General features: G+C 38.4%; 3 protein-coding genes across 4 annotated transcripts in view; 2 read left to right on the forward strand and 1 right to left on the reverse strand.

The window, feature by feature from the left end:
* Positions 1 to 1,627: 1,627 nt before the first annotated feature.
* Positions 1,628 to 5,082, forward strand: LOC127524384 (protein SET). 2 transcript variants are annotated; one of them, XM_051915805.1, is made up of 8 exons: positions 1,628 to 1,950; positions 2,889 to 2,946; positions 3,031 to 3,173; positions 3,278 to 3,381; positions 3,463 to 3,576; positions 3,681 to 3,851; positions 3,934 to 4,072; positions 4,231 to 5,082. In XM_051915805.1, the coding sequence occupies exons 1-8, from the start codon at positions 1,878 to 1,880 to the stop codon at positions 4,233 to 4,235; spliced, it is 807 nt and encodes a 268-aa protein (XP_051771765.1). In that variant the 5' UTR covers positions 1,628 to 1,877; the 3' UTR covers positions 4,236 to 5,082. The 2 variants fall into 2 exon arrangements, with proteins under 2 accessions (XP_051771765.1, XP_051771764.1); XM_051915804.1 differs by having other exon boundaries at positions 1,629 to 1,950; positions 3,934 to 4,077.
* Positions 5,083 to 6,392: 1,310 nt separating this feature from the next.
* On the forward strand, positions 6,393 to 11,508 carry LOC127524382 (cytoplasmic dynein 2 intermediate chain 2-like). The gene is made up of 9 exons (XM_051915803.1): positions 6,393 to 6,813; positions 6,924 to 7,175; positions 7,973 to 8,082; positions 8,172 to 8,329; positions 8,761 to 8,870; positions 8,952 to 9,119; positions 9,326 to 9,558; positions 9,667 to 9,824; positions 11,133 to 11,508. The coding sequence occupies exons 1-9, from the start codon at positions 6,736 to 6,738 to the stop codon at positions 11,369 to 11,371; spliced, it is 1,506 nt and encodes a 501-aa protein (XP_051771763.1). The 5' UTR covers positions 6,393 to 6,735; the 3' UTR covers positions 11,372 to 11,508.
* LOC127524381 (spectrin alpha chain, non-erythrocytic 1-like) overlaps positions 11,496 to 27,301 on the reverse strand; it is a 34,605-nt gene continuing 18,799 nt past the window's right edge. Inside the window, 34 exon segments of the mRNA XM_051915802.1 lie at positions 11,496 to 11,945; positions 11,948 to 11,954; positions 12,038 to 12,185; positions 12,265 to 12,411; positions 12,487 to 12,540; positions 12,623 to 12,819; positions 14,954 to 15,008; positions 15,983 to 16,045; positions 16,361 to 16,378; positions 16,831 to 16,943; positions 17,139 to 17,435; positions 17,526 to 17,735; positions 17,922 to 17,998; positions 18,116 to 18,275; positions 18,407 to 18,505; positions 18,673 to 18,805; positions 18,973 to 19,094; positions 19,215 to 19,335; positions 19,436 to 19,644; positions 19,730 to 19,834; positions 20,104 to 20,241; positions 20,331 to 20,462; positions 22,415 to 22,429; positions 22,673 to 22,835; positions 22,946 to 23,049; positions 23,154 to 23,300; positions 23,398 to 23,595; positions 23,736 to 23,835; positions 23,957 to 24,138; positions 24,232 to 24,376; positions 24,504 to 24,595; positions 25,264 to 25,311; positions 25,575 to 25,610; positions 27,131 to 27,235. Of these exon segments, the coding sequence (XP_051771762.1) occupies positions 11,803 to 11,945; positions 11,948 to 11,954; positions 12,038 to 12,185; positions 12,265 to 12,411; positions 12,487 to 12,540; positions 12,623 to 12,819; positions 14,954 to 15,008; positions 15,983 to 16,045; positions 16,361 to 16,378; positions 16,831 to 16,943; positions 17,139 to 17,435; positions 17,526 to 17,735; positions 17,922 to 17,998; positions 18,116 to 18,275; positions 18,407 to 18,505; positions 18,673 to 18,805; positions 18,973 to 19,094; positions 19,215 to 19,335; positions 19,436 to 19,644; positions 19,730 to 19,834; positions 20,104 to 20,241; positions 20,331 to 20,462; positions 22,415 to 22,429; positions 22,673 to 22,835; positions 22,946 to 23,049; positions 23,154 to 23,300; positions 23,398 to 23,595; positions 23,736 to 23,835; positions 23,957 to 24,138; positions 24,232 to 24,376; positions 24,504 to 24,595; positions 25,264 to 25,311; positions 25,575 to 25,610; positions 27,131 to 27,235 (4,083 nt within the window). The 3' untranslated portion in view covers positions 11,496 to 11,802.

Below are 27,301 nucleotides of genomic sequence, written 5' to 3' on the forward strand. Positions count from 1 at the left end.
CAAAATCTGATTTATTTATTTATTTATTTATTTATTCTTTCTTATATTGATAACTAAAAACGTGAAGCAGGGGTATGGGGTGGAAGAAGAGGAAATAAATGGAGGAGTGTTTAGAAACGTCAAAAACAATTGCTCTTTGTAGAAGTATGTAGCAGTAGCTTAATAGTTAAAAAAAAAAGCAACTAAAACAAAGGTTGCAGGACATTCCCAAATTTAGAAGGTCCAGATCACAGGACTAGTATTACAGTCTTCAAGCTATAATTCAGTTAGTTTATTCTGTCACTTTAAATGAAAAGCTTAGCTACAGTTAACTAAAGGCAATTACACTTGCCTAATTTGTGATTGTAATTTAGAAACTACAAACATCAAGTGATATAGCTAAAGTCCTGCATCACTGTATTTTAAATAAATAAATAAAGTAAAATAAATAAAAAAGTGTATTAGGTGATATATGAATTTACCTTTAAAAACACTCATCTCCTTTGTTTATGATTTCTGGCTTCACAAAGGTATTTGCGTGACGTAGCTATGTGATATCAGCCGCGCACTTTGTAAAACGTACATCACTGACATATTGAAAGCAGCATTAAAGTGTAATCAGTGTAACTCTTGAGTTTATTATGGCTGAAGTTTAGCTAAGCTAAATATGTATAAGCATTGATGCATGTATGATTTTCTTCAAAATCCATAGGCTTGTGTTCATTATTCTGCCAAAACACAATCAACACCATCAGATACAAAAAAGTATGTCAAATATCTATAAATATATAAGCACTAACAAATCTGACATTCAGGTCAATTAATGAATGAAGGAACTGATATTACAGGATTTCAAACTGATTTACAGCTCAATATTTTGGATTATAAATCTCATAAATTGATAAATTCATAGGTTAAATATGAAATATGGTGTAAAAGATGTGAATATATATATGAAATATGGTGTAAAATGTGGGTAAAGAGACAGGACAACAAAGCTATAGCTAACACATGCAGGACTCAACTCTATTGCTAGAAAGCTTGTCTAATCTTAGTCTTGTCACTCAGCAGTATGACGGGACAAGTTTATTTAGTAATTTTTTAAAAAGAAATTAATACTTTTATTCAGCAAAGATGCATTAAATTGATCAAAGACAGAAAATGCATCTATAATGTTGTTAAAGGTTTCTGTTTCATATAAATACGGTTCTTTTGAGCTTTCTATTCATCAAAGAATTCTGGGAAAAAATGTATCACGGTTTCCACAAAAATATTAAGAAGCAAAACTGTTTTCAACATTTATAATAATAATGTTTCTTGAGCACCAAATCAGTATATAAGAATGATTTCTGTAGGATCGACACTGAAGACTGGAGTAATGATGCTGAAAATTCAACTTTGCCATTATAGAAATAAATTACATTTTAAAATATATTAAAATAGAAAACTGTTGTTTTATATTGTGATAATATTTAACAATATTACTGTTTTACTGTATTTTTGATCAAATAAATGCAGCCTGTCAAAGACAATGAAACAAACCTTACCAACATCAAAATATACTTATTCTAAGAATTGTTATATTATATTATATTCTCAGGAGGAGGCGTGGCTCTTTATTCTCCTAAAGCGCGTTCTCGGGACTGCCAGAGGGGGCGCGCATGCGAGCACAGTGGCGAGTGTCAGAAAAGAGGAGGTGCGTGGTGTGATACGCATCTCTCATTTGAGTGTGTTGTATGTGTGGAGGGGAAGCGCAACACACGTTGTGATATTCGCACTTCTAAACTGAGCTAGAACCAACTTTATTTCCCCTTCTTTCGCTTTCCTCGAGCGGAGGAGGACGTTCCGGAGTTTTTGTTTCAGCAGTAAGAAGGCAAATCCTCGGCTGTGGGGGAATAATGTCGGCGTCGGCGGCGAAAGTGAGCCGAAAGGAGCAGAACTCGAATCACGACGGAGCGGACGAGACCTCGGGTAAAGTAATGGCGGCCTCCTGCGCACCGCCATTTTCAGTAACTTACACCTCTTGCGTTTAAAGCACGAATATCAGTTTTAACTATTCGCTGAGCATTTATTTTAATCTTTAAGTAAAGCCTGAGCCTGTGACCGTTTATTCGAGCAGAAGTCCATTTTTGCAGGGTAATTTCAGCAAAAGGCTGTCGCGCGCACCGGAGGCCATGATGTTTCCTCGCGCGGCGGCTTTATTGTGCCACGCGCGACGAACATTGCGTTCGAGCGGCATTTAGTTTATCAAAACACACATTTCCTTATTCTTTTCACTTATGTCCTCAGGTGAGTCGTTTTAAACCCACAGTGACTCGAAAATAATTAGTGCGCTGTATTGAGCCCATGTTGTGTGCTAATAGGCTAACTGGTTATTGTGTCTCCCCCGCCATCACGAGCCATTCCCACATGTGTCACAAAACCATGCTGCCACTCCATCACACATCACAGTAGACTTGTTTTAATGACGCTCAAGTAGGTCGAAATGACTTTCTGATACTTTAAATGCACGGCAGTAATGTGTAATTCATTAGGAGAACGGTAAATGTGGCCCAGCGCGTGGCCTCCTCCTTTTAAACCTCGCGGCCTTGCGCAGCTGCTGCTGAAACTGTACCGGATTGAGCTGGTCGTCCGGTCTTACACATCGCTTTCACTTTAACCTTTCTATTGTGGTTTTGAATCGGATCAGATTAGCTTAAAATAATGCTGCTTTTTGTTCTGTTATGATATACGCAATGCGTCGTGTTTACATGGTTCCTTTATATATAGTACTTTGTGTGTAATAACAAAAGTCATGTTTTTAAAAGTCATGTTTTTATGTTAGTTTATATAAGGATTGCATACGCGTGCAGTTTTATCCTACTACATTTTATAACGCGTGAATAAATCGTTATTTTATTGCATTTCAGAAAAAGAGCAACAGGAGGCAATTGAACACATTGATGAAGTACAGAATGAAATCGACAGGTGAGTTTGCCAGTGCCTCTGAAGTATCATTTGTAAGTGCACATTTGATGCATTTGTTTTATATTGCTTTTGTTGCTTTCACAGATTGAATGAGCAGGCGAGTGAGGAAATTTTAAAAGTAGAGCAGAAGTACAATAAGCTACGTCAGCCATTCTTCCAGAAGAGATCAGAACTCATAGCCAAAATTCCAAACTTCTGGGTCACAACATTTGTCAACCATCCACAAGGTAAGAAACTGAAACCCTTCCTCTGTTATTAAATATGAGTGACTTCTGTGCTTTTGCTGGTTTGTTTATATATTCACTTGTAATATATTGTTTTTCACTAATAGTCTCAGCCTTGCTCGGTGAGGAGGATGAAGAAGCACTTCATTACCTGACCAGAGTGGAGGTCACAGAGTTTGAGGACATCAAATCAGGTTACAGAATAGATTTTGTAAGTAACCCTTTTCGCCTGGTCCAGTGTAAAAGTAATGTCTGACAAAATCAAATGTCTGACCTGTAATTTTATGTGCAGTACTTTGATGAAAATCCATACTTTGAAAACAAAGTCCTCTCAAAAGAGTTCCATTTGAATGAGAGTGGTGACCCATCTTCAAAATCCACTGAAATCAAATGGAAGGCTGGAAAGGTGGGTTAACTTTTTATTTTTTGTTTAAATCAATTTTTTGGGTCAGTTTTGAAGTAATGCTGTTCCGTTTTTGGGTGTCTATTAACTGATTATGTATGATGCAGGACCTGACGAAGCGTACTGGACAGACACAGAACAAGGCAGGGAAGAAACGGCAACATGAAGAGCCAGAGAGCTTCTTCACCTGGTTTACTGATCACTCTGACGCAGGGGCTGATGAACTCGGGGAGGTCATTAAAGATGACATCTGGCCCAACCCCCTGCAGTACTACCTGGTATGAAATATAATTGTGAAACGCTGAAACACTTGCTGTATTGAGAGTCAGAACTTTTATTTAACTTTTTGTATCTGCTCAGGTCCCTGATATGGATGATGAAGAGGGTGAGGGTGAAGAGGATGATGATGAGGAAGAGGAGGAGGGTTTGGAGGACATTGATGAAGAGGGGGATGAGGATGAAGGAGAGGAAGATGAAGAGGAGGACGATGGAGAAGATGGTGAGGTGAGAGTTTATTCAAAGTTTTGAAAGTTTATTCAAAATAATTGATTTTAAAGTATATCTGTATTGTATAAACTTCAGAAACTGCCACAGTTAGAACATAAATTTTAATGTTTTTTTTTTTTTTTTTTTTCTTCTTTGACCTCTCTTTTTCAGGATGATGGGGAGGATGACTAAAGGCTGATAAGGACATATTCCATCACTTGTACCTGTTATTTCCTTTTTGAAGTCATCCTCCAACCATGGGAGCAAAAAAAAGCTTTTTTATTTTTTTTTATTTTTATTTTGTGCTCCATGTTCTGTTCTACTGAAGCCTCTCCTGTCCTGACCATGTCTAAACCCAGTTAATTCCCTGGACATACAATACCTGCATTGGAAAACTAGTGGCATCTCGTTGCTGAAGCCTCTTGCGTCATCTTTAATTACAACCATCTCCAAAGACAAATACAAAATATTAACAATCTGCACGTCATCCTCTGTAGACTAAACCGAAGTAAATAGCAGTTTATATATTAAGTATATAAATGAATTTTTTTTTTTTTCTGTGAATGGTTGTGAATTGAAGTAATAAGCCATGGTGCAGTGATCTAATCATAGCGTACATACCTAGCCACTTTTTTCTTTTTCTTCTTTTTTGTATATTTTCTTTAATGCAGAGGTGGGCCCCAAAGAGTTGACACTGTTTTTCCTATGTGATATATTGGACAAAAGGAAAGCACCAGCTAGCTCCTGTCACCTCTTGTAAATGATTTTGGGGTCAATATCAGGGTATGGCAGTTATTATTGTTGACAGTTCAGTGGGGTCGGGTGGGGCAAGCGGGCATTTGACACATCAACATTTGGGTTTATGTTGATTGACTTTTCATTGTAATGTTTTACAGACACCCATGAGGTTTGAAACATTTTTAATAAAAACAAAACACAAAAAAACTTCCTCTTGTAATTTTGAGCTTGGCTAATTAAAGGATTATTTAAATGAGATAATAAAGCCTGTAGAATCTTAAAGAACTCTACAACTTGTCTTTTCTCCATCTGTTTTCTTTATTGGAGATATACAGATGAACACATTTGAGTACAATGTTTTTATATAGTTTTGTTTGATGTTTTGGGACATCTTTGAAAGTTTTATATGTAACCGTTTTTAGTGTACTGTTGAATGGTATTTCTTCAAAGACTTGACAGTAGGGCTAATGTTGCTAGAAAGTCATTCATACAATTTAGTTCCTATTCTTTTTTTACATGGCACATTTATAATGTTACCTTTTAACTGCTTGTAGCTCTAAATTGCTTTGGGCCTAAAACTCAAGATTTTACGCAAGTCATTTTCATTTATTAGACAGATTGATTATACAGAGCGGTTTATTAAACTCATTACATTTTCATGAATGGTATGTGAAAGCAAATTTATGCCTATGTATTACATTTATCTACATTTTTGTGTGGTTAATTGTTTATAGTTGATCAATCATAATTCTATTTTGTGTGTAGAGTTATTGTCCACCTCATTATGTATTGACACCACACAGTGAATAGAACAGCCATTCAGCAAAAAATTAAATGTTACTTTGTGTATTCATGAAAGTATGAAATTATTTTATGTAATGTTTTTGACTGTTATGCACATCCTATAGGTATAACAATTTTCATGTTGTTTTACGATTTTGTAACTTGAGTGCATTCAGTTAAAACTTTTAGAAGATAAAAATATCCATGAACATTATCCAAAATTATGAGAAAAATCTACGATTTAAATGTTATTTATTTGAATAACTTTAATCACCATATATCACAATTCAGTGTCTTGTCCACCCTCATGTATTAATGTTTTTATACATAAATCCTAGTTTAATAATATAAACAAAGATGTGTTTGTTGTCAATGAACTGATACAGAAGTGGTGTGTCTACTCAAAAATATCTAGTTCTACTAATCGCAGTTTTATCTTAAAGTAAACATAAATCACATGATTAATGCAAAAAGAAAGAAAAAAAGTTTTTATTAGACGTCTGAGGCTATTATTCATTACAGGGTTTGTGCCAGTCATTTTTTTTTAAATATATATTTTTTAAACCAATAGAATTTATTACGAACTAACACAGCAGTCATCGACATGTTCACGTCCTTTTTGAAACAAAAATAATTACTCAACTAGGTTTCTTTTTTGAAAATGTTCAAAGCCCAAAAGGCACCGAATTGTACGAACGACCCAGTACAAAGGGCCTTTAATAATATCAAAATGAAAGTGCGGAAAATAGTTTGACCAATCAGAAGCTAACACCAGTGACGTCCGGTGGACAGCCAACCATTGATTGGCTTAGGGTATCCATGGCAGCGCAGTCACGGATGTCACATCCAGGATAATCATGGAGGAAAAGAACTCCGCTGTGCAGTAGCAAAATACAATAAAATATCGTTCAAAATTAGCGATGCTGCTGTTTTTCCCATCACAGAAGCAGATTTTGATTCGTCGAACATAAACAGTCCCTTAAATATGATGAAAAACCAGAAAATCGTTTGCTTGATATACAAATATTCGCTAGCTCCCTGCTAACTCTGACGTCTAATTGAGACTAAGCACTTTGTAGATATATAAATACACATTTTTTGTCTTGAGGTAAAGATAAAAAATAGTTTATTCTCGCTTGCTGGCAAAGTTTGAACATGTTTACGGATGAAACGCTTGACTTAATTGGTGCTGAATCGACATGGAGAAAGTCACATCAGCAAACACAAGAATCAGTAAGTTAACAGGTTTGCTTACCTTCTATAACCAGAATATTCATGCGCTTGATGAAATATCAGTCCTTTTTGTGTTATGTATCTATCGTGTTTGTTTTATACCTGTCCAGAGAAGCTGTCAAACTCGTCCAGTTCACACAGCAGAGGCTGAAACACAAGCCAAAGATGTGTTGGAAAACAGCACCCAGACACAAGACCAGATCAGCCAAACACTCTCCCTAGATCGAGACATTTCTGACTTTCCTGGTTTGGTGGACTTCTTGCATAGAGTAGAAGATGTGGTTATCAGAGAGCTAGTGAAAAACTCCAAGAGTCACGCTTTTGATGGGTTTGAAGTGAACTGGGAGGATCAGAATGAGTCGGTGAGAGCCTTGAATGCAAAATAGCATTAATAATGGATTAAAAAGTATTAGATAGTAAATTATGAAAGCTTGTTTCCACCACAGAATCAAAAATAAAAAAGGTAATTGCAACTTTTTATCCCACAATATTGACTTTTTTTTTCTTAGTTGCAATTGCAAGTTTATAGCTCACAATTCTGACTTTTTCCCCTCACAATTCTTAGTTTATATCGTACAATTCTGAGAAAAAAGTGAGATAAAAATTTGCAATTGCGAGTTATAAAGTCCGAATTGCAAGACATAAATTTGTAATTCTGAGAAATAAGTCCGAATTGAGTCATGAACCCCATAAAAAAGAGATTAAAAAGTCGAAATGACCTGTTTTATTTTTTTTATGGAAGCTTGTTTCCGCCACTTAATAAAAAAAAAAGGCAATTCTGACTTTTTTTCTCGCAACTCGCAATTTTTATAAACTTGCAGTTCTGACTTTTGACACACAATTGCGAGTTATAAAGTCAGAATTGTGAGAAAAAGTCAGAATTGCAGTTCAAAAATGGCTAAAGTCAAATCTTGCAATTCTGACATCATAACTCGCATATAATCTTAATTATAAGATAATTAATAATTGTTTATCTCACAATTCTGAATTTTTTTCTCAGAATTGCGAGATAAAAAGCCGCAATTATATTAAATTTTTTTTAATTAATTGGCGGAAACAAGCTTCCATGATTTTTGGAAACAAGCTTCCATAGTAAATAGTATTAATAATTGGTTTAATTATATTACAGTTTATGTCTTCCTGGTGATTTCTTGCACAGGTGTCCTGCATGTACCGCCTTCAGCATGCTGATGCTCAGGAAAGGGGTCTGCAAGTCACCAGTGTGTCCTGGAACTGCACTGGCTCGGTCATAGCCTGTGGATTTGGCCGGTAACAGTCCTTTCACCAAACGAACACATAAAACCACCTCACCTGCAGTGTTAATTAAAGCAGTTTTAATGATGTATTTCTGGGGTTAGTGTGGATGATGGTGATTGGAGCAATGAGAAGGCTTACGTGTGCACGTGGAACCTAGACCGGCAGAACTTGAACTCAAAGCGGCCGGATGTGATCATCGATGTGACCACTCCCATCATGTGTCTGTGCTTCCATCCTGTGAGACCGTCTGTAGTTGCTGGTATGGGCACACATTTAAAAAAATAATGCTTTTAAGATTAAGATCCCTTAAAGTGTTAATCTATGGAGCCCTTAAAGGGATCTTTACAAAAATAAAAAAATTTACAGACTTTCACATGCACAAGAAACTATTGTGTGCACAGGAATTTTTTTCATGTTAAATTTTGAGCAAATAGATTTTTATTAATTCACGCGCATCTATACTCTCATTTTCTGTATAGTAAAATAGCAGTGACGCACAAAGGAAATAGGTTATTGAATACATAAACCCGGAAACTGTAACGTGTGAGTAATGGTTTCTTGTAATAATGCAAAAAGTTTCTTGTCCTAAGTGTAAAAACGTAAAGCCACTCCCTCAGTTATTAGGGACAAATACCTTTTAATGGCTCATTTCATCAAGATAATTTCCATTCCTCTTTATTGTGGCATTAGGGGGGCTGTACAGTGGAGAGGTGGTGGTCTGGGACACAAGCCGATCACAGGACCTCATTTTGGCTCATACAGGAATGTCTGCAGATACCCACCGTGAACCAGTTTATCAGGTATAGAAACGTTTATGACTGAGGCATGAAGAATAAGCATTCAGTGATATATAAAAGCACAGTATTTCTGTGTGTAAACAGGTAAACTGGGTACCAGCAGCTCGCCGAGGTGAGTTTGTTCTACTGAGCGCCGGTTCAGGAGGAAGGGTTCTGTTGTGGACTATTGATGGAGCTGAAGCCAAACTCACCTTGAGTTCTGGATATGCCCTTGTCCCACAGCAAATGCCTCAGAATGGGGCAGCAAGCAAGGTGGGAGTCATAATATGGTCTTGGCAAACTGATTCAGTATATATGAATATATGAATCCTAGCTAAATCATAAAAGATGCAGATCTTCATGCAGATTTTAAAAAAATAATGTAATATAATTGTTTGATTTTAGGATGAAATATGACCTTGACATATTTCTGTACAATTCACCCTAATAATGCAATACTTTTGTTTCTCTCCCTGAAGACCAGAGGTAGCACCACTATAGGAGTAACCTCTGTTGCACTTTCCCCATGGGACCTGGACACATTCTTGGTGGGCTCAGAAGGAGGCCTTGTGCTCAAATGCTCCTTCAGCAGTGAGACGGTAGCAGCAGTGCCATCTGATTGTGAGAGTGTGACACTGCGTGCCCCGATGCAATTCTCTTTCTCACCACGAGGGGGCCCTATACACTCAGTCCACTTCTCACCCTTCCACAGGTGAGCTTTGTGCTATTTTCCTGTATTGTATGCTTTCTACGTTGTGTAATATCTACTTGAAGGCTATTTGGCAGTAATTGTAACATCTCTTGGTGTTTCTGACATTAGGAATCTGTTTGTAAGTGTCGGGACAGATGGTTTAGCTCATCTGCACAGCGTGCTCCAGCCCCGCCCCCTGCTGTCTCTACGGGTGTCCGATTCATATGTGTTTTGGGTGAGGTGGTCACCGACACGCCCTCTAGTCTTTGCTGCAGTCACAGGACAAGGTGAGATGCATGTAATACTCCCATACACACACGCGCGCGTGTATACGTGGGACATTGACAAACAAGGCTTCAAAAAAGGTGCTTTTTAAAAACCTTTTTCAAAACTGATATAATGCATATATGCAAAGAATTCTTTTTTTCAGTCATCTTTTGATTGTTTTTATGTCAGGCGGTATAACCAAATACACTATATTGCCAAAAGTTTTGGGACGCCTGCCTTTACGTGCACATGAACTTTAATGACATCCCATTCTTAATCCGTAGGGTTTAATATGGAGTTGGCCCACCCTTTGCAGCTATAACAGCTTCAACTCTTCTGGGAAGGCTTTCCACAAGGTTTAGGAGTGTGTTTATGGGAATTTTTGACCATTCTTCTAGAAGCACAATTGTGAGGTCAGGCAGTGATGTTGGCGAGAAGGCCTGGCTCGCAGTCTCTCCTCTAATTTAGCCCAAAGGTGTTCTATTGGGTTGAGGTCAGGACTCTGTGCAGGCCAGTCAAGTTCCTCCACACCAAACTCGCTCATCCATGTCTTTATGGACCTTGCTTTGTGCACTGGTGTGCAGTCATGTTGGAACAGAAAGCGGCCATCCCCAAACTGTTCCCACAAATTTGGGAGCATGAAATTGTCCGCTGAAGCATTGTATGCTGAAGCATTAAGAGTTCCTTTCACTGGAACTAAAGGGCCAAGCCCAACCCCTGAAAAAAAAAAACATTCCATGAAGCTCTACGCACTGTTCTTGAGCTAATCTGAAGGCCACACAAAGTTTGGAGGTCTGTAGCTATTGATTTGCAGTTGTGCCACCCTGACATTTGAGAATATACAAATTGCTGGACAAAAGTTTTTCAGTTATCTTAACAGCTTTAAAACTACTTATATTTATAATATTTTGTGTATATGAAAGGATTCGAACCTAAAATGATGCCATAGTATTTAGTTTTTTAAAAAATTATTATTATTAATACAACATATAAATAGTTTTCTCATCTGTTAATTTGTTTGGACAATTGCACCACCTGACATTTTGGGGGTTCAAGATAACAAAACATAAAATATGCATTATTTAAATGTACTAAAAATGAATAGATTTTAGAGAATAAAGTGATATGTCCTGAATTTATCAAATTATTTAAAAAGGAAATAACGCACTTGGATGCAAAAATATGCACGTCATGTCATTGACCCTGTACATATTTGTAATAACACATTTCTCTTTTGCAATTTGTTTTAGTGAAATGAAAGCATGGTCTTGAATTATTGTTTATATAACAAAAATGTTTAATTTCAAATTTAATTTGAACTCTGGCAGGTTTGGTCCAAATGTTTGATTTGGGTAGAAGGTCTTTAAGGCCAACCGCCACAATTGACCAGAACACAGGAGGTCAGCCAGCTTATTGCTTGGAGTTCAACCCCAAACACACAAGTCTGATGGCAGTGGGCAATGCAGATGCTAGCGTCAACATCTGGCAGCTCAGTGCGGAGTTAACAGAACAAGGTGCAAAGGAGATGGAAATACTGGAACAGCTGGCCAATGAGGTGACGGACTGAGACCGCTCAAGAATTCTTTTTTTTTTTTTTTCTTAAAACACATGTATTGTAACTTGTATAAATGCATTTCATGTTGAAACATGTATTTATGCTTCTACTCCAAATAAAAACACACAGACAACGCTTTCCAGTTATAACCAGTAGCGTTTATTTAAGCACACTGCAGTCTTGTGGGTGATGTTACAGCATATCCTCTCTATAGGTTTGTTAAACAAAGCAAAGCACTTAACAGCTAAAACAATCACAATAAAATGCAGACAGATCCACTACACTATACTCAGTGAAGCATGAGGAAGTGTCAGATAAATATGCAGGGTTAAGAGTGATAGCAAGATACAGATATTGCTATACTGGATGCTATAGAGAATTTTCATTTCAGATCCATGCAGTTTGGCCTTGTGTTGTGAGGGGGGAAAACGCATCCCGATTGGTCACTGGCAGGCAGGGGGGCGGGGAATCAGTTGACGAAAAGCGAGCGGGTGAATTCCACAAAGTCGAATGCTGACGGGATCTCGCGGCCCTTGCTGTCCAGGTAGGGCTTCATATGGGAAATGCAGTAGTCTGCCTGTTCCTTCGTCAGGTTCTGTAAACACATAAAAGGTAATTAAGATCATCTTTCTAACACCAAACGTGAAACAGGCCAAACTTTTGGTACTGATTTTGTACCTGGTAGAGTTCTTCCTTGGTGACGTAAGGTTTGTTCTCGGCGCTGAGAGCACGGAAAGCGCTCTCGATCTCCTCGCTTGATTTCACATTTTCTGTTTCTCGGCTGATCATAAAGGCCATGTACTCCTGCAAGGACACGTTTCCATCCCTGAATAAAACAAAACTGATGTTAGCTCATCAACAGAAACAACACAGTATTTAGCACATCCATAGAAGATGTTTCTCACCTGTTCGGATCCACTATGTCCAGGATGGACTCAAACTCCGGGTCTGGTTCTCCTTCTTCAACCATGGGCAGGTCGTAGCCCAAAGACCGCAGGCAAGACTTAAACTCCTGATGGTTTAGACGTCCAGATTTTTCTTTGTCGAAGTGCCTGAGAAACAAAGACTTGCATTACATTTTCAAGAACACTAAAGTTTAGCATTGTAATGTTTTTTATTAAACTCACTTGAACATCATGCTGAACTCCTTTAAGGCCTCCTCTGTTACTCCTGTAGTGTTTCTAGAAGAGATTTGCGAGAACAAGTCAGTCAAAGTAAATTGATCCAATCGCAATGTTCATCAAGTTAGGGGTGAGGTGTCACCTGGCTTGGATCTGTTGTTCCAGGTTGTGTTGCATCCTCATGCCCAGCTGGTCGAGTTGGTCCCACTGTTGGGCCAGGCCCACGGTGCTGTGTTCTGTGTATTTGTTGTCCAGGATCAGCGCCTCCTCCATGGCAGCTCCCAGATCCTCGATCTTCTTCAGCTGACTGCGCATGGCACGAATCTCCTGGTGCTTGCGCTGCAGAGAAACCCAGAGGGAAAAGACATTTAGAGCAGAGCATTTTATAGTTCAGTGTGTCCATTTATTTGTTACTCAGGTTTGAGGCTTATGCAAGCATTTTAATGTCCTCTTTTCTGCATAATGAAGTGTTCACACATTTTATGGAATATTAAATTTCTATGATTTTTCTATTACTCCTATTTGTGATGGATGAATAGGGATATTTGGAAACCATTTTATATAAATAGGACACACAGAGTAACTTCTAGCTGAAGAAAAAAATGATACAGGTTATAGACATTTTTTTTCAGGACTGTTAAAACCCTGAATATTGAAATATACACATTTACTTATGGACTATCAGATAAATAACTTTTTTAACAAACAATTTTATCAAAGACTGCACTCACAAAAAGCTCTTGCAGAGGAAATCATTTAGAACCAAATATAACTAGTTTTTTTTTTTAACTCACTATGGAAATTTCCACAACTTAAAAGGTTAGTTCATCCAAAAATGAAAATTTCTGTCATTTATTACTCATCCTCATGTCGTTCCACACCTGTAAAACTTTCGTTCATTTTTTTAGAACACAAATTAAGATATTTTTGATGAAATACCAAAAGAGCTCTCTGAATCCTCCATAGAAAGCAATTTAATTACCACTTTCAAGGTCCAGAAAGGTAGCAAAGACATTGTTAAAATAGTCCATGTGACTACAGTGGTTCAACCTTAATGTTATGACACAATGAGAATACTTTTTGTGCACAAAAAAACAAACAAAAATAATGTCTTTATTCAACAATTTCTTCTCTTCCCTGTCATTCTCCTATGCTGTTGACATTGTAAACACAGTGCAGCACTTCCTGGTTCTACGTCTGAACGGTGGCACAGTATTTGCCGACGCTGTTCACATGAGCAGCACAATGCATGCGTGTGATGCTGATGCAGAAGCCGGCCAATAACTAGCCAGCATTCTGACATAAATTGCTGTCTATGGAGGGGTCAAAGAGCTCTTGGATTTCATCAAAAATATCTTAATTTGTGTTTCGAAGATGAATGAAGGTCTTACGTGTGTGGAATGACATGAGGGTGAGTAATTAATGACAGAAACGTAATTTTTGGGTGAACTAACCCTTTAAGATTTTATCAGTTTGCATGACTTTTTACATGACCTGGGGCCTCATTTATAAAATGTTGCGCAGAAACGGTCCTAAATTTGATCTTACGATCATTTCTCAGATGTGCGTACGTGCGATTCATAGAATGAATGTACACACAGAAAACAAGCATACGCCTCTCTTTCAGATGTGAAATCTATAAATCGCTAATGATCTTGAACTTGCGCGCAGCTGAATGGTTTCAGTTCTCCGTGTTGTAAACGACACCTAATTAATGTCATTTACATATAAAAGATCACCAATCACCATCCAAATTCTTTAATTTAGAATGGTGAGCTGCAAGAATAGGTTAAATTTCCAAAAACCTGCAGCAATCTGACAAGGAAAAGCGCAAAATACGTCTGCTCAGACCCTGACGTGGCGCTAAGCACTTTTCCACGTCAAAGACTGTTTTCATAAATATGAGCGTTGGTGTGGATTCACGCTTTATAAATGAAGCCCCAGGACTGGTTCACAATTGTGTACATGAAACACTTCCAAAAAAAAGAAAAAAGAAAAAAAAGAACAAAAAAAAAAAGTTCATCACTACCAAAAGAATGTATTCACTAGATTTTCTTAAAGAAATTACTATTTTATTCAGCAAGGATGCACTAAATTGATCAAAAGAGACATTTATACTGTTTTTTTTTTTTTAATAAATACAAAAATATTAAGCAGCACAACTGTTTTCAACACTGATAAGAAGAAAATGTTTCTTGAGCAGCAAATCAGCATTTTAGAATGATTTCTAGAGGGTCATGTGACACTGAAGACTGCCAAAAATTCAGCTTTGGTTTTTACTGTATTTTTGATCAAATAAATGCAACCTTGGTGAGCATTAAACACTGGAAAAAAAAAAAAAAAAAAAAATCTTACCAACCCAAAACATTTGAACAGTAGTGAGCATGATTTAATACACTAATAACTGATTCATTTTGTGTTATTCAAAACTGATCAGCGTCACCATTTATCCATTCACTTGTCCCAAACTCACCTTAGTGGCCTCTAGCTGCGACTCTAGCGTTCCGGATTCTTCCACCATGCAGGACCTGCCCAGCCACACACAAAGCGATGAAACCAGCAGCAGGGGTCCGAGAGCACATGACGCATCCACCCAAAAACATCTCACTCACTCCACATGCCAGTCTACACCTTACAAGAGTGGCTCCAACCACAGCAGCTTTCACTAAATTAGGTTATTTATCAGCTCAACTATCATTAAACATATATAATCATTTCCAGAGAGTTAAAGAGGTCTATTTTTATATGACTATACTATTTTGTTTAAATGGGTTTGCACAACCTCGGTAACCTACATCTTCCTGAATTTCTTGTACATGACAATAGGACTTACCAATTGTTTTGTAGTAGATATGGAGTACAAACTATAAGCCACCCCAGAATGCAACTACAATAACCAAAGTCATGCTAACAAAGCCAACTTATATCCATGGTAATCCAGACCATGCTTGATTAGGGCTGCTGTCAACAGGGTTAGAAACTGCTATATTCGTACCACTGCTTAACTTTAGTTTGAAGTACAGATCTTGCAAAATGTGCAAAATCAAAGATTCCAAGTTACTAGCCATATTATAAATATAGGAGTCCAAAAATGTTAATGCACAGCTGTTCAAATTCAGATCAGGATATTGAAAATGTCTAATTTTCCAATCATGGAAATCACATCGCAGTTTCCACCCTGAATCTGGTGCATGAACATTTTCCTCAAAATAAAGAAAAACGTAAATAACTGAAACAAGGAAAAAACAAAAAGGTTAAAGAATGAGATGAAGTGTTCACACTCCTCAACACCGGTGCTGAATGTAGCCAGGCTTGTTGGATTAAGAAGCTGGAAGGGTTCATCTCAAAAAAAGCCTCATCGCAGTGAATGTTAGTAAAAGGGACTGAACACACACACAGAGCCTTTACAGTGGGGATCAGACTCAAGTGCATGAGAAGAAAACCCAAAAGGTGTGGGGTGAGGGATAAGAGGCCAATCAGAGGAGGAAAAAAGGGAGAAGACCTTCCAGAAAGATCATCATCGACTTCATACTGATAGACACGGATTACCCTCCGATAGGCTATGCTATTCAGAGACGGGGGAGGTGGGAGATGAAAAGGGAATGGAAAAAAGAGTGTGAAAAAACAGAAAGGAATACATCTGGAAATATATAGTCAAAACATACGGTAAAATTTGCAAAATATATGTAAAGTGAGATTCTTCTTAATGACACCTTGTATTAGTTCTAACCAAATTATCGGTCTATTCTGACCTGAAACTCCCAAACGCCTATCTTATTGTTTCTATCCCTAGACATCCATTGGCTGACATATGTAACAATTCATACACACTCAGACACAAACATACTATAGTAAAATAGAAAAAAATTGTGATATTAACCCATCCAGAAGGTATGTCCTGATTAGAGAAATGATTCCAAGCATCAAGGTAGCAGCAAGTAGGCCGAAGGAATGGGGAAAGAGAGACAAATAAGGGAGGGAGAGAGAAAGAAACATTAAAACATTGAGCGGTGACATTAAAGCCACTTCTCAACACTCACATGAAAGCACATGTGACCAGCGCAAAGCACTGCTGTAGCAATATCAAGCCCAAATGGGTTTAAACTGTGTGACCATGTGAAGATCTTCACCCAAACAGACAACATGGCAAAGCAGGCAATGACTTTATGAAAATGGCTGTCTAAGAAATTTACATGGAGATCAGGAAAGCTTGATTAAATTCAAACAGATGTGTGTGACATCATGCATTGGAATCAAATGTGTTGCATGCGACGTATGTTTAATCCTCAGCTAACTCAACTACAATGAAAGAGAACGCAATAATAAGTAGTGCATGCTGGTCCCCTGTACCTGGTCTCCTGCAGCCATTGGTGGAAGGCATTGGCATGTTGGGCAAACTCTTGTCTGAGTTTATCATTCTCTTCCTGTCTCCTCTGCTCCTTCTGTAGCTCTAACTCTCGCTCCTATGAAGCAAAGCCAAATTAAACCAGTTATCCAATTCAATTCACATTTATTTTTATAATGCTTTTTTTCACCCATACATATCATTTCAAAGCAGCTTTACAGAAAACGCATGTCAACATTACAATTTACAAAGCACATTTTCTGTTTCAGGTATTATGCAAATCAAGTCAAATGCTTCAGGATCCCATCATCACCTTGATTATCTTCTGAAGGTTCCTCCAGGTCTCCTCTAGAGCCTCCATGGTAAACCAAGTGTATGGGTTGGATACCACTTGATAACTCTTGATCTGGCGATCAAGTTCTGCCAGCTGGCTGAAGTCGGCCTCTGCGGAGCTGAGCGAGGAGCGGAAGGCGTCATGGGCGTCCCGCAGGGCCCTGATCTCCTCCAGAGAGTTGCACCGTACGGGGTCCGTCAGATCTTCCTCAGCGTTCTCAAACCAGCTGTTGAAGGCTGAGGCCTTCTTGGCAAAGGTGAGGAAAAGATCCTCGACCTGGATGGAGTGGCGAACATAAGAACAGGAGTTAGACATTCAAAACAGAATTTAATTTCCTCACTTTAGGCAAAATTCCATTCTTCACACCTTTCTGAAGTGCTCCTGGGCTTCCAAAAGCTTCTTCTTGCGGGCGGCTGAGTTGGACAGCAGCTGGTTCCAGCGCTTCATCAGGGTGGCATGACGAGCCTCGATGGCCTTGGACTGCACGTGTTTGGCTGCCAACAGCTGGTCTTTCAGGGCTGTGATGTTGGTGATGCCCTCCTGCTGGAAAGCCTGAAGCCCTGCATCAAAGGTTTCCTATGGGTAGAAGAAAGACAGTCAGATTTAGCAGTAAAGCTTGAAAGGATTTGATGTGCTTAAGGTATGTTTAAAAACAGCCATGTAACTACAAAAAATATACAACTGAGACATTTTAAAGTACTATATCTAGAATATGGTTTACAAATGTGCTGTAGATATCTTTGTCATATGCAATAATCACACCTGTTTGGTGAGCAGAGTCTGCACCGAGGAGAGATCCCGACCATAGTCATCAGTCTTCAGGCTGTTTTCCTTCTCACCTGATCAAGCCAAAGACAGATTGTAAGGGTGAAAAGAGAAAATAACACTGTATTTCTTGGCAATCCTTCTTTTAAATGAAAGTTTCATCGCATTTGCATGAAATATCATTAACTCACCAATCCATGACTCCACCACATCAGCCTTCCAGTTGAACTGCAGGAAGGCAGAGTTCTCATCCAGCTTGGCCTTCCTCTGAGCTGCGGCTCTCTCAAGCTCTGACACCTTCCCACGCAGGGCCTTCATTTTAGCCATGATGTTCTCCACATTGTGGTTCTCCTGCACAAAAGCAACAATATGATGTAATGATATTGAAACTGTAATGAACAAAGAAACTGTCTGTGATTAAGCATTAAAGGGTCAACAGGCCAAATTTACAGTATATGGACTTTCTAATAGTTGAACTATACCTTTTTGATAAGCTCATCTCCATTGGAACACACATCATTCACTCGGTCCCTGTGCACGGTAAAGTCGGTTTCAAACGCTTCATGTTTCTTCAGCAAGCCCTGGAAACGAAGAGCCAAATTAAGACAGTTTTGACACACACATACACAAAAAAAAAAAACAGCAATATGACGCTGTGTCCAAAATCAAGCTATAATCAGCTAAATGTGGTTTATTTTTTCCTTAAGTTCATCCAATGAATAATGAGGTGAATTATAGTTTTTCACACCTGTACGGCTGCCAGAGTATCACCATAATCCTCACTTCCGACCAGGTTCAGTTTCTCATTAATCCAGGCTTCCTCTTCCTCCACATTTGCCACAAACTGCTGGTATTCCAGCGACTCCTCAAGCCTCTGCCCGCTAAAAAAAAAAAAAGGCAAACCAAACAATTTTCCATTCAAATGTTTGAGGGTTGACAAGATTTCACAGAGGCTGAATTTATTTGATCGAAAATGCAGTAAAAACAGTAATAATATTACAAAAAAAATAGACCAGAAAAAAGTAAAATAGCAAAATACAGTTCTCACCGAGCAGCAGCCAGATCTTTCAGTTCCTTCCAATGCTCCACAAACTGGGCCAGCCTCTGCTGGATCTCCTCCTGTCCTATGGTGTTGTCATCAGAAAGCTTCTTCCCAGTCTCCAACACAGACTGCAAGGCCACAAAAATACTGTTAGCATTCAGAATTATAATTCACTAGACCTTTAATACGCTCAAGACTTTTTCACTTCTGTGGATCAATATGTAACAATATCGCAGATGCCTCCTCACCTGAATGGCTGGCTCGTGTGCTCCCAGCTCAGCCTCCAGCCTCTTGTGCTTCTTCCTCAGATTCTGTACTCCTGTCAAATCACGTCCATAGTCCTCCGAGCTCACCAACAACTTCTTTTCCCTAATGGACGAGAATGAATTAGATCTAGTATACAGCCTTAAAAGAAAAAAAGGTTAGTGTGTAATCAATTTTAGACCACTCAGAATGATGTAAACCATACTTGATCCAAGATTCCTCATCGTCCAGATCCCTGAAGAACTGGTGCAGACGATGCGACTCGTTCAGCTTGGCACGGCGCCCTGCAGCCATGCTCTTGATTTTGACGAAGCGTCCGTTAACAGCGTCACGCTTGTCCTTGACCTGGGAAGTGTCGAAGGCATTGCTGGCCATCAGGCTGTCAGCCTGGCCATTAAGATCCTTCAGACGATCCTATAAGAGACACCAATGAGCTATCAGAATATGCTAACTGAAAACAAACTGATGAGTATGTCTGGAGTTACAGTCGGTGAGCTACCTCATGAGCAGAGATGTCAGCCTCCAAAAGCTGGTGCTTCTTAAGCAGATTGTTGACTGAGGCCAGATCTTTCCCATAATCCTCAGAGGCAAGAAGAGCCTCGACCTAAGGGCAGACGGAAAAATGTAAGAATTTTTGGAATTATTCTAGTTAGAAATTGTAGAACTACATTAATATTGGTCTCTTTATTAGTATTATTATTATCAATAATAATATAATAAGAATAAATATCACTTATATATAATAATAATAATAATGATTATTTTGATTATTATTATTAACATTATTATTTGGTTAAAATATTAAATAGTCAGGATTTAAGTAAAGAACTACCAAGAACTATCCTAAATTGCTATTCAATCACATATAAATACCTCAGACAGCCAGAAGTCAAAGTCCTTGATGCCAGTATTGAAATTCTGCTGCTTGTTTGCCTCCTTTAGTTTCTGACTCTTCTCAGCAGATTTGTTGACGAGGAACTGCCACTGCTCATCCAGAGCGTTAAGACGAGCCTGAGAGCAAATATGAGCGCAACCACAGCAAAATGAGCACAGACCATAACTCACCAGCTCCCTATTTCTGAAATGCTTCTGAAAGTTACCTTGACAGCATCCTCACTTCCAGCACAGGCACCTCTCTGGATGAGAGCATTGCCCGTGTCTATCACCCCGCGGATACGATCAGCATTAGCGTGTAACTCAGCCTCAAAAGCCTGGTGCTTCTGGTGTTTGCTCTGAAAGTGGCAAGAAAGCGAAATACAGCTAAACTGAGCCACACAGTGAAGTCATGCAAGAGTGCAGGTGTGAAAAAGCAATAGCTGGTTTTGTATCTACCTCTGTAGGTGTACAGGACACTGATATATAAACATCTATGTGTAAAAACTCAATGTCTATGAAAGCAGTGCATATTCAACGCTACTGTAACCTATATGTGTGTTTTATGTGTATGACTTTGTTTAGACTGTTTGTGAAAAGTGATGTCTTATCTGTAGTCACAACAGTGCACACCTTTCAAAATAAAAATGAAAATGTGTACATTACACAAAACAAAAAAACAAACAAACAAAAAAAAAAAAAACACAGAATGTGAAGTGACTGTGAATTTACAAACCACAAGGACCAAACACGTAACGTGGAACTCATTCTATAAACATGACACATTCAAAGCCTGATGGAACATTCAATAAATGAACTGGACACGATCCAGCACACAGTGAACTCTGTGGAGAACCTAGGAGTTGGGGTGTTTTGTTTAAGATCATTCCACATTTTATTTCACCCAGAAAGATGGAGAGAAGGAAAAAAGCACTTCCAAAAGGCTCATCTAAAGCATTTGCCGATACACTAAAAAGAAGCCGGGCTGCTGGTACTGCAACTGCATATGGATTCTGGCCGAAGCACACATGTAACGGATTCTGTTGTTTTAACACAGTATTCCACAAAAAGCAAAGCAGAATTAATTGTTTTGAAAGCACCTTTCAGCGTTCTCTCTCTGGGTTGATACAGTATTGTGGCTATGTTCGGAAAAGCAACAAACCATATTATAACATACCACTATTGCAGCATGCATATTAGATGTATTAAGTACATTTTTTAAGCAATTTGAGCACACTGTGTTGGATACTGTGGATAATGCGGTCAACTTGACCTTTAATGTGAACTCGACACATTTAACATTTTTATTCTTGACGATTTGATTGGATGACCAAGGGTTACAACAATTTAAACTTAAAAAACAAAATTATTTCTGGGATGATAACTGGAAAGTAACATAATGAGGTCACGTGACAATAGGACTGCATGATCTGGGGGTATTTTTTTTTTTTTAAATTGTATTTTTCTGATAATATATTTTTCTGATTTTCATGTTTGTTTGTTAATAATAATAATAATAATAATAATAATAATAAATTAAAATAAGAAAATATATATATATATATATATATATATATATACACAGTCAAACCAAAATTTATTCAGACACCTTGAACATTTCATTCATTAATACAGTTTATTCACTATAGTTTAAAAACTGTGTCAGAAAAAAATTCTCTTAATTATGTCAGATAACACTTTAGCAAAACATGGTCAGGTCAAAGTGTCTGAATAATTTTTGGTTCCAAATTTTTATAAATTTTTCTGATAGTCCACTGAATGAAGAATTTTTGGGTATAATATGTCACAGTTTACTTTATTTTGCTATCCTCACTTACATAAATGAACTATAGCGTCCTGCACCCACTAGTAAAAAAAATATCAAAAATATCAAAACTGTCTGAATAATTTTTGCTTTGACTGTACTCATTAAAATCTCATAATGAATAGTATGCTATTCCAAACACAGCCAAAAATTTCTTGACATACTTCCTTTTGTCAAAGTTTGCTCTTAGATCCATAACTCTGTGAGATGCACAGGTTTTCTGTGTGGAACAAATTTAAATCAAGACATCCCAACTTCAATGACACAACAAGAAAAATGGAGGCCACACCCAGCAATTAAAAAAATTAAAGGCTGCAACGATGGGGCACGGGAAGGAACAATGACAAACAACTAATGATGCTATACAAAGCAAGACACATAATAGACATATGGAACTCAAATACACATTTACAGACAATACAAGACAACGGACAAGTGAAGAGACCCTACTGGGGTTAGTTAGCTCTGGCACACTACTGCACTTACCAGCAGCTTGGACAGCTAGAAACAGACAATGGGAACACAGACAGAGGTTCAGTTTAATTTCCTATATAATAAAACACTTGGGGTTGGTTGAGGCGGGGATAACAAGAGAAACATTTTAATTTGCACTTTAATTTATTATGGTATTAATAGATTTACAAGGTTAGACTTAAGCGGGACATTCATCTTTAGAACTTTAGCATGTCTGCAAAAATGTTGATAAGATCTGTTCTGAGACTGATGCCTGAAGTGTGACGTTACCTGGATGTTGGTGGGATCCTTGTAAGACTCGTCGGTGGCGGTCTGGAGTTTCTCACTGATCCACGCTTCAATCTCATCTACATCTCTGCTGAACTGCTGCAGAGTCTGTGACTCACCCAGCTTAGAGCGTTTCTCAATCATCTGAGCCTTGAGACGGCGCCACCTGGAGGTTAGAAGGACATACTGTTTTAAATTAAACCGCACGAAAATCACAAATATTCACATGGGACGGATTCACTCAGTCTGCGCAGTATAAAACAGAAGGAGCCTGACCTGTCCAAGACTTCATTGCGGCGATTGAAGATTTCAGGCTTAGCGTAGTGGTCAGCACTAATGAGCTGGTCAGCAAAAGACTGCAGTGCTGCAATCTTCTCTTCCTGCAAAGACAGACAAATTGAAGTGATTAGCAAAAAACTCCACATTCAAAATCAAATAATGTTGAGATTGACTACATTATCATATCACAATGGCGCTTGCTGACCTGCACATTGATAGCCTTGTCAAAGTCCTCGTGTTTCTTGATGAGGGCCTCCACACTGTCCAGGGAGTCTCCCTTGTCATCGCTGGCCAAGAAGGCCTCGCGAGCTGCCATCCAGTTCTCAGCCTGCTCGCAGTCACGGTTGAATAGCTGCAGAAGACAAAAAGAAACATATAATGTTATTTGACTGTAACATTTCCTAATGTCAAAGTTTTGCGTGTTAAAAGTAAACAGAGTCCTTGCTGACCTGCAGCTCCAGACATTGGTCCAGCATTATCCTGCGCTGAACCCAGGCTTTCTCCAGGTCTTCATGCTCCCGTTCAAGAGCCTCCAGCTTCTGTTGGATCTCAGGGCTGGCGTAGTGGCCACGGGCAAGGAGCTGCTGTCCAAATTGCTCAAAGGCCTGGAAGGTGCCTGCACGAGCATCGATCTCAGTACGGTGTTCCTACAGGATTTGAGGTGTGAGTGTTTAAAAAATTCTTTGCAAATCCCAGTTTAGTCCATGAACAACTAAATAGTATTATTAATAGGAAACAGTCATGTGACAAAATACAGATCCCAGATGTTTTTGGCAGCATTCAATACCTGATGTCTCTCCAACAAGGCTTCAGCTCCAGTGACGTCTTTGGCCAGCTCGTCAGAGGACACGAGCCCTCTGATGCCATTGATCCAGGACATGAGATCTCTGTGAGAAAGAAGCACAGATTTGTCTAGAGACTTGCTACTGCTACTATTGATGCCATCTAGCTTCTTTAAGTTTTCTTTTGCATCTCTTATTTTCATCTTTTTTTATTTATCCTTCTCACCTGAAGTCACTGAGGAAGCGCTGCAGGTCGTGAGAGCTGCCCAGTTTTTCTTTGCGTTGGTCAGCACGACCCACCAGGCTGCTCCAGGCTGTGTTCAGCTCAGTGCACTTCTCCTGGATGTCATCCACAGCCTCAGGATGAGACTGAATCAGACGCTCTGCAGTCTCACCCAGTGAATTCACCTGCCACAGGGAAAAGATGATATTTAGCCGATGTTCTAGGCAAGGAATAAACAAAGAAAACTTAAACTAAACCAATGAAGATGACCATTTTACCTTGTCTCCTAGAGCGGCCAGGTCTCTCTCAAAGCCTTCGTGCTTGCGCTGCAGAGCCTGCACACTGGCTAGGTCATGGCCATAGTTATCAGTGTTCAGGGCTTGGTTCTTCTCTTCAATCCATTCCTTGGTCTCATCTGCATCCCTGTAAATCACACACTTAGCTGAATTTCTCAGCACTTCATGTGGCTCATATCAAACAAGTATAACAAGAACATAACAGTATGAATGACAGATAGTTTTGATCTGTGCTATAAGTGGCATATATGTACCTGTGGAACCTCTGCACTTCATGAGCACTACCCAGCATGTTGCTTCTGTCTTCAGCCAGCTGCTGCAGGGCCCTCCAGCGGTTGTTCAGCTCCTACACACAAACATAAAACCATTAGCAGCCAATCAGAGCTCACTTTACTGGTCTACATAAGACTGATTACAAGAATGATGTGATCCTTGACAGCAGGCAGCAGATTCATCTTGAATGATATAAAACGACTGTTGAGAAACAAACATTTTTTGGCAATGTATATTCGGAAACATGCCAATCCACTATCCAAAGCACTACATTAATGCTTCTAAATCCTTTGCATCATACTTTGCTTTTCATATCAGCAGCAAAAGCAACAGTATGGATGAGTGGCACAAACAGAAAGGCTACAACATTTAAGCACATTGGATGAGTGATGACAGTTAGCAAATATGGAAACTTGGGTGGATGCATCTGCCACAAACTGAAAAAAAGAAGCGTCAATGCATTCTAGAATGGCTGTTTTACCCCCACCAAAAACAGATGGCGTCAAGACATAAAAGGAGTTATTTCAAATGGTCGACATGTACTCATGAAAGGAAAAGGGGGGTGGGATGCAACTGCACAGTTGATGGTTCAGTAACAGGACATAAGGAACCAGAGACCATGGTTAAAGTACAAAACCACCACAATGAGTTAGTCCTCCAGGTACACAGGCCACAATGCATGATTTAGTGGGATGGGTTGAGGGACGATTTAAAGATTGCAATTTAGTCCTAGGATCTTACCTTAATAGTATTAAAGTTGGCCGTTGTTTGAACAGCCAAGCGAACAGACTATATTGAGTTAAAAAATTTCAAGAGTCAAAAAACAGACAGGAAAAGAACAGACAAAAATCACACCAATCAAGAGAGTATCATCATGTGAATTAAAAGAACCAGACTGTTCTTGTCATTCTGTAACCACAGTCACCAAACAACACTGTGACTGACATACAGGTCAAACAAGACCCTGCATCAAAACTACACATGCATCAATCTCAAAGACCAAGGATTAGGTTATATGTCTAAAGCCATTCAAATTCAACATGTTATATTACCTTCCATGGAGATGCACTTTTAGAGTCAGCTTCATCCTGTGAAATAAATATAAATACAATCAGTTCAACCCACAAGAACAACACATGATATTCTTGCATTTGTTTCATGCAGACACTCTGTTGTAGAGACTAGATGAATGATATAAAATAATAATGACCTTGCCAGGAGCTGAGCCCAGCATCTCTAGTTGCTGATGGCAGGATGAAGGGGTGGTGGGATGAGGGAATGTAGGGTCGGAAGGAGAAAGGGGGAAAAAAAAATAGGTAAGATCATCACATCTATAATGCTCATAAATTCAGGCATACAAATAAGCAGACTACTCTGATGTATACAGTGGTTGCCTTAGACTTTCTCATTGCTTCTCATTTAGATGGACAGGCTCAAAAAACTTATGTCATAATCTATTCTTACTCGTGATTTAAACTTTTTTTTTTGAGGCAAATATGAATACAATATTACAAAACACAATTATGATTAAAAATATGAATAAAACGAACTGAACTAAACTCAATCGACTTTTTGTATCTGCCTAAACTCAAACCTTCCTCCTGGTCTGCATGGATTTAAACTGGGTGATTTCTGTACATCAAACACTTCAAATGAGACTGATGCAGAGGCAAATGTCATTAGATTTTGTGTCTTTGCCTCAGACAGACAACTTCTCATGGCAGTTTTAATTTTGTTCTGGTGTATGCAGCCATGCTCTGCTGTCACACTGGAGCGCACTGGCCACCAACTGGACAGGGCTGGGAATTACAGTTACAAGTTATATCAGATCGCAGTGTAATCTGTCAAAAATGACGGACGGCCTTCATATTTTTTCGTCACGGCTAAAAAAAACTTGGTTAATGCGAATATTCGGTTAATGCGACCTTTGGATGTACACTCCCACGTTTCGATGTAAACATAAAACTGATGAATGGGAGGACTAATTTAGAAAACATCATGATTCACACTACCATTCAAAAGTTTGAGGTCAGTAAGGTTTTTTTTTTTATTAACACTTTTATTCAGTAAGGATGTGTTAAATTGATTAAACTTGATTTTCAAGACTTTTATAATGTTACAAAAGATTTTGATTTCAAATAAATGCTGTTTTTTTTTTTAAACTTTATTCATCAAAGAATCCTGAAAAAAATGTATCACGGTTTTGACAAAAATATTAAGCAGAGGAACTGTTAACACTGATAATAATAAATGATTCTAGAGCAGCAAATCAGCATATTACAATGATTTCTGAAGCATCATGTGACACTGAAGACTGGAGTAATGATGCTAAAAATTAAACTTTGATAATCAGGAATAAATTACATTTTAAAATATATTAAACTAGAAAACAACTATTTTAAATTAACAATATTTGTAACAATATAACAATGTAACAATATTTCACAATAATACTGATTTTACTGTATTTTTGATTAAATAAATGCAGTCTTGGTGAGCATGAGAGACTTCTTTCAAAAACATTAAAAAAAATCTTACCAATCCCAAACTTTTGTATGTATGTGTATGTATAATCAAATTCACTGTGTATAAAGGGTTTTCTTCTCACCTGGGCCTGCACAACCGGAGCCTCTTCCGCCATCAGTCCTTCAGACTCCAGCTCAGATGCTACCTTATTTATGTCCCTCAGCCGAGACTCATTTGCTTTCAGATCCTAGTAAACAAATTTAAAATTAGGAAACATGTACAAACAAATGCTAGTATCCATTGATAAATGTTT

The sequence above is a fragment of the Ctenopharyngodon idella genome, chromosome 13, assembly GCF_019924925.1.
Source record: "Ctenopharyngodon idella isolate HZGC_01 chromosome 13, HZGC01, whole genome shotgun sequence".
NCBI lineage: Eukaryota > Metazoa > Chordata > Actinopteri > Cypriniformes > Xenocyprididae > Ctenopharyngodon > Ctenopharyngodon idella.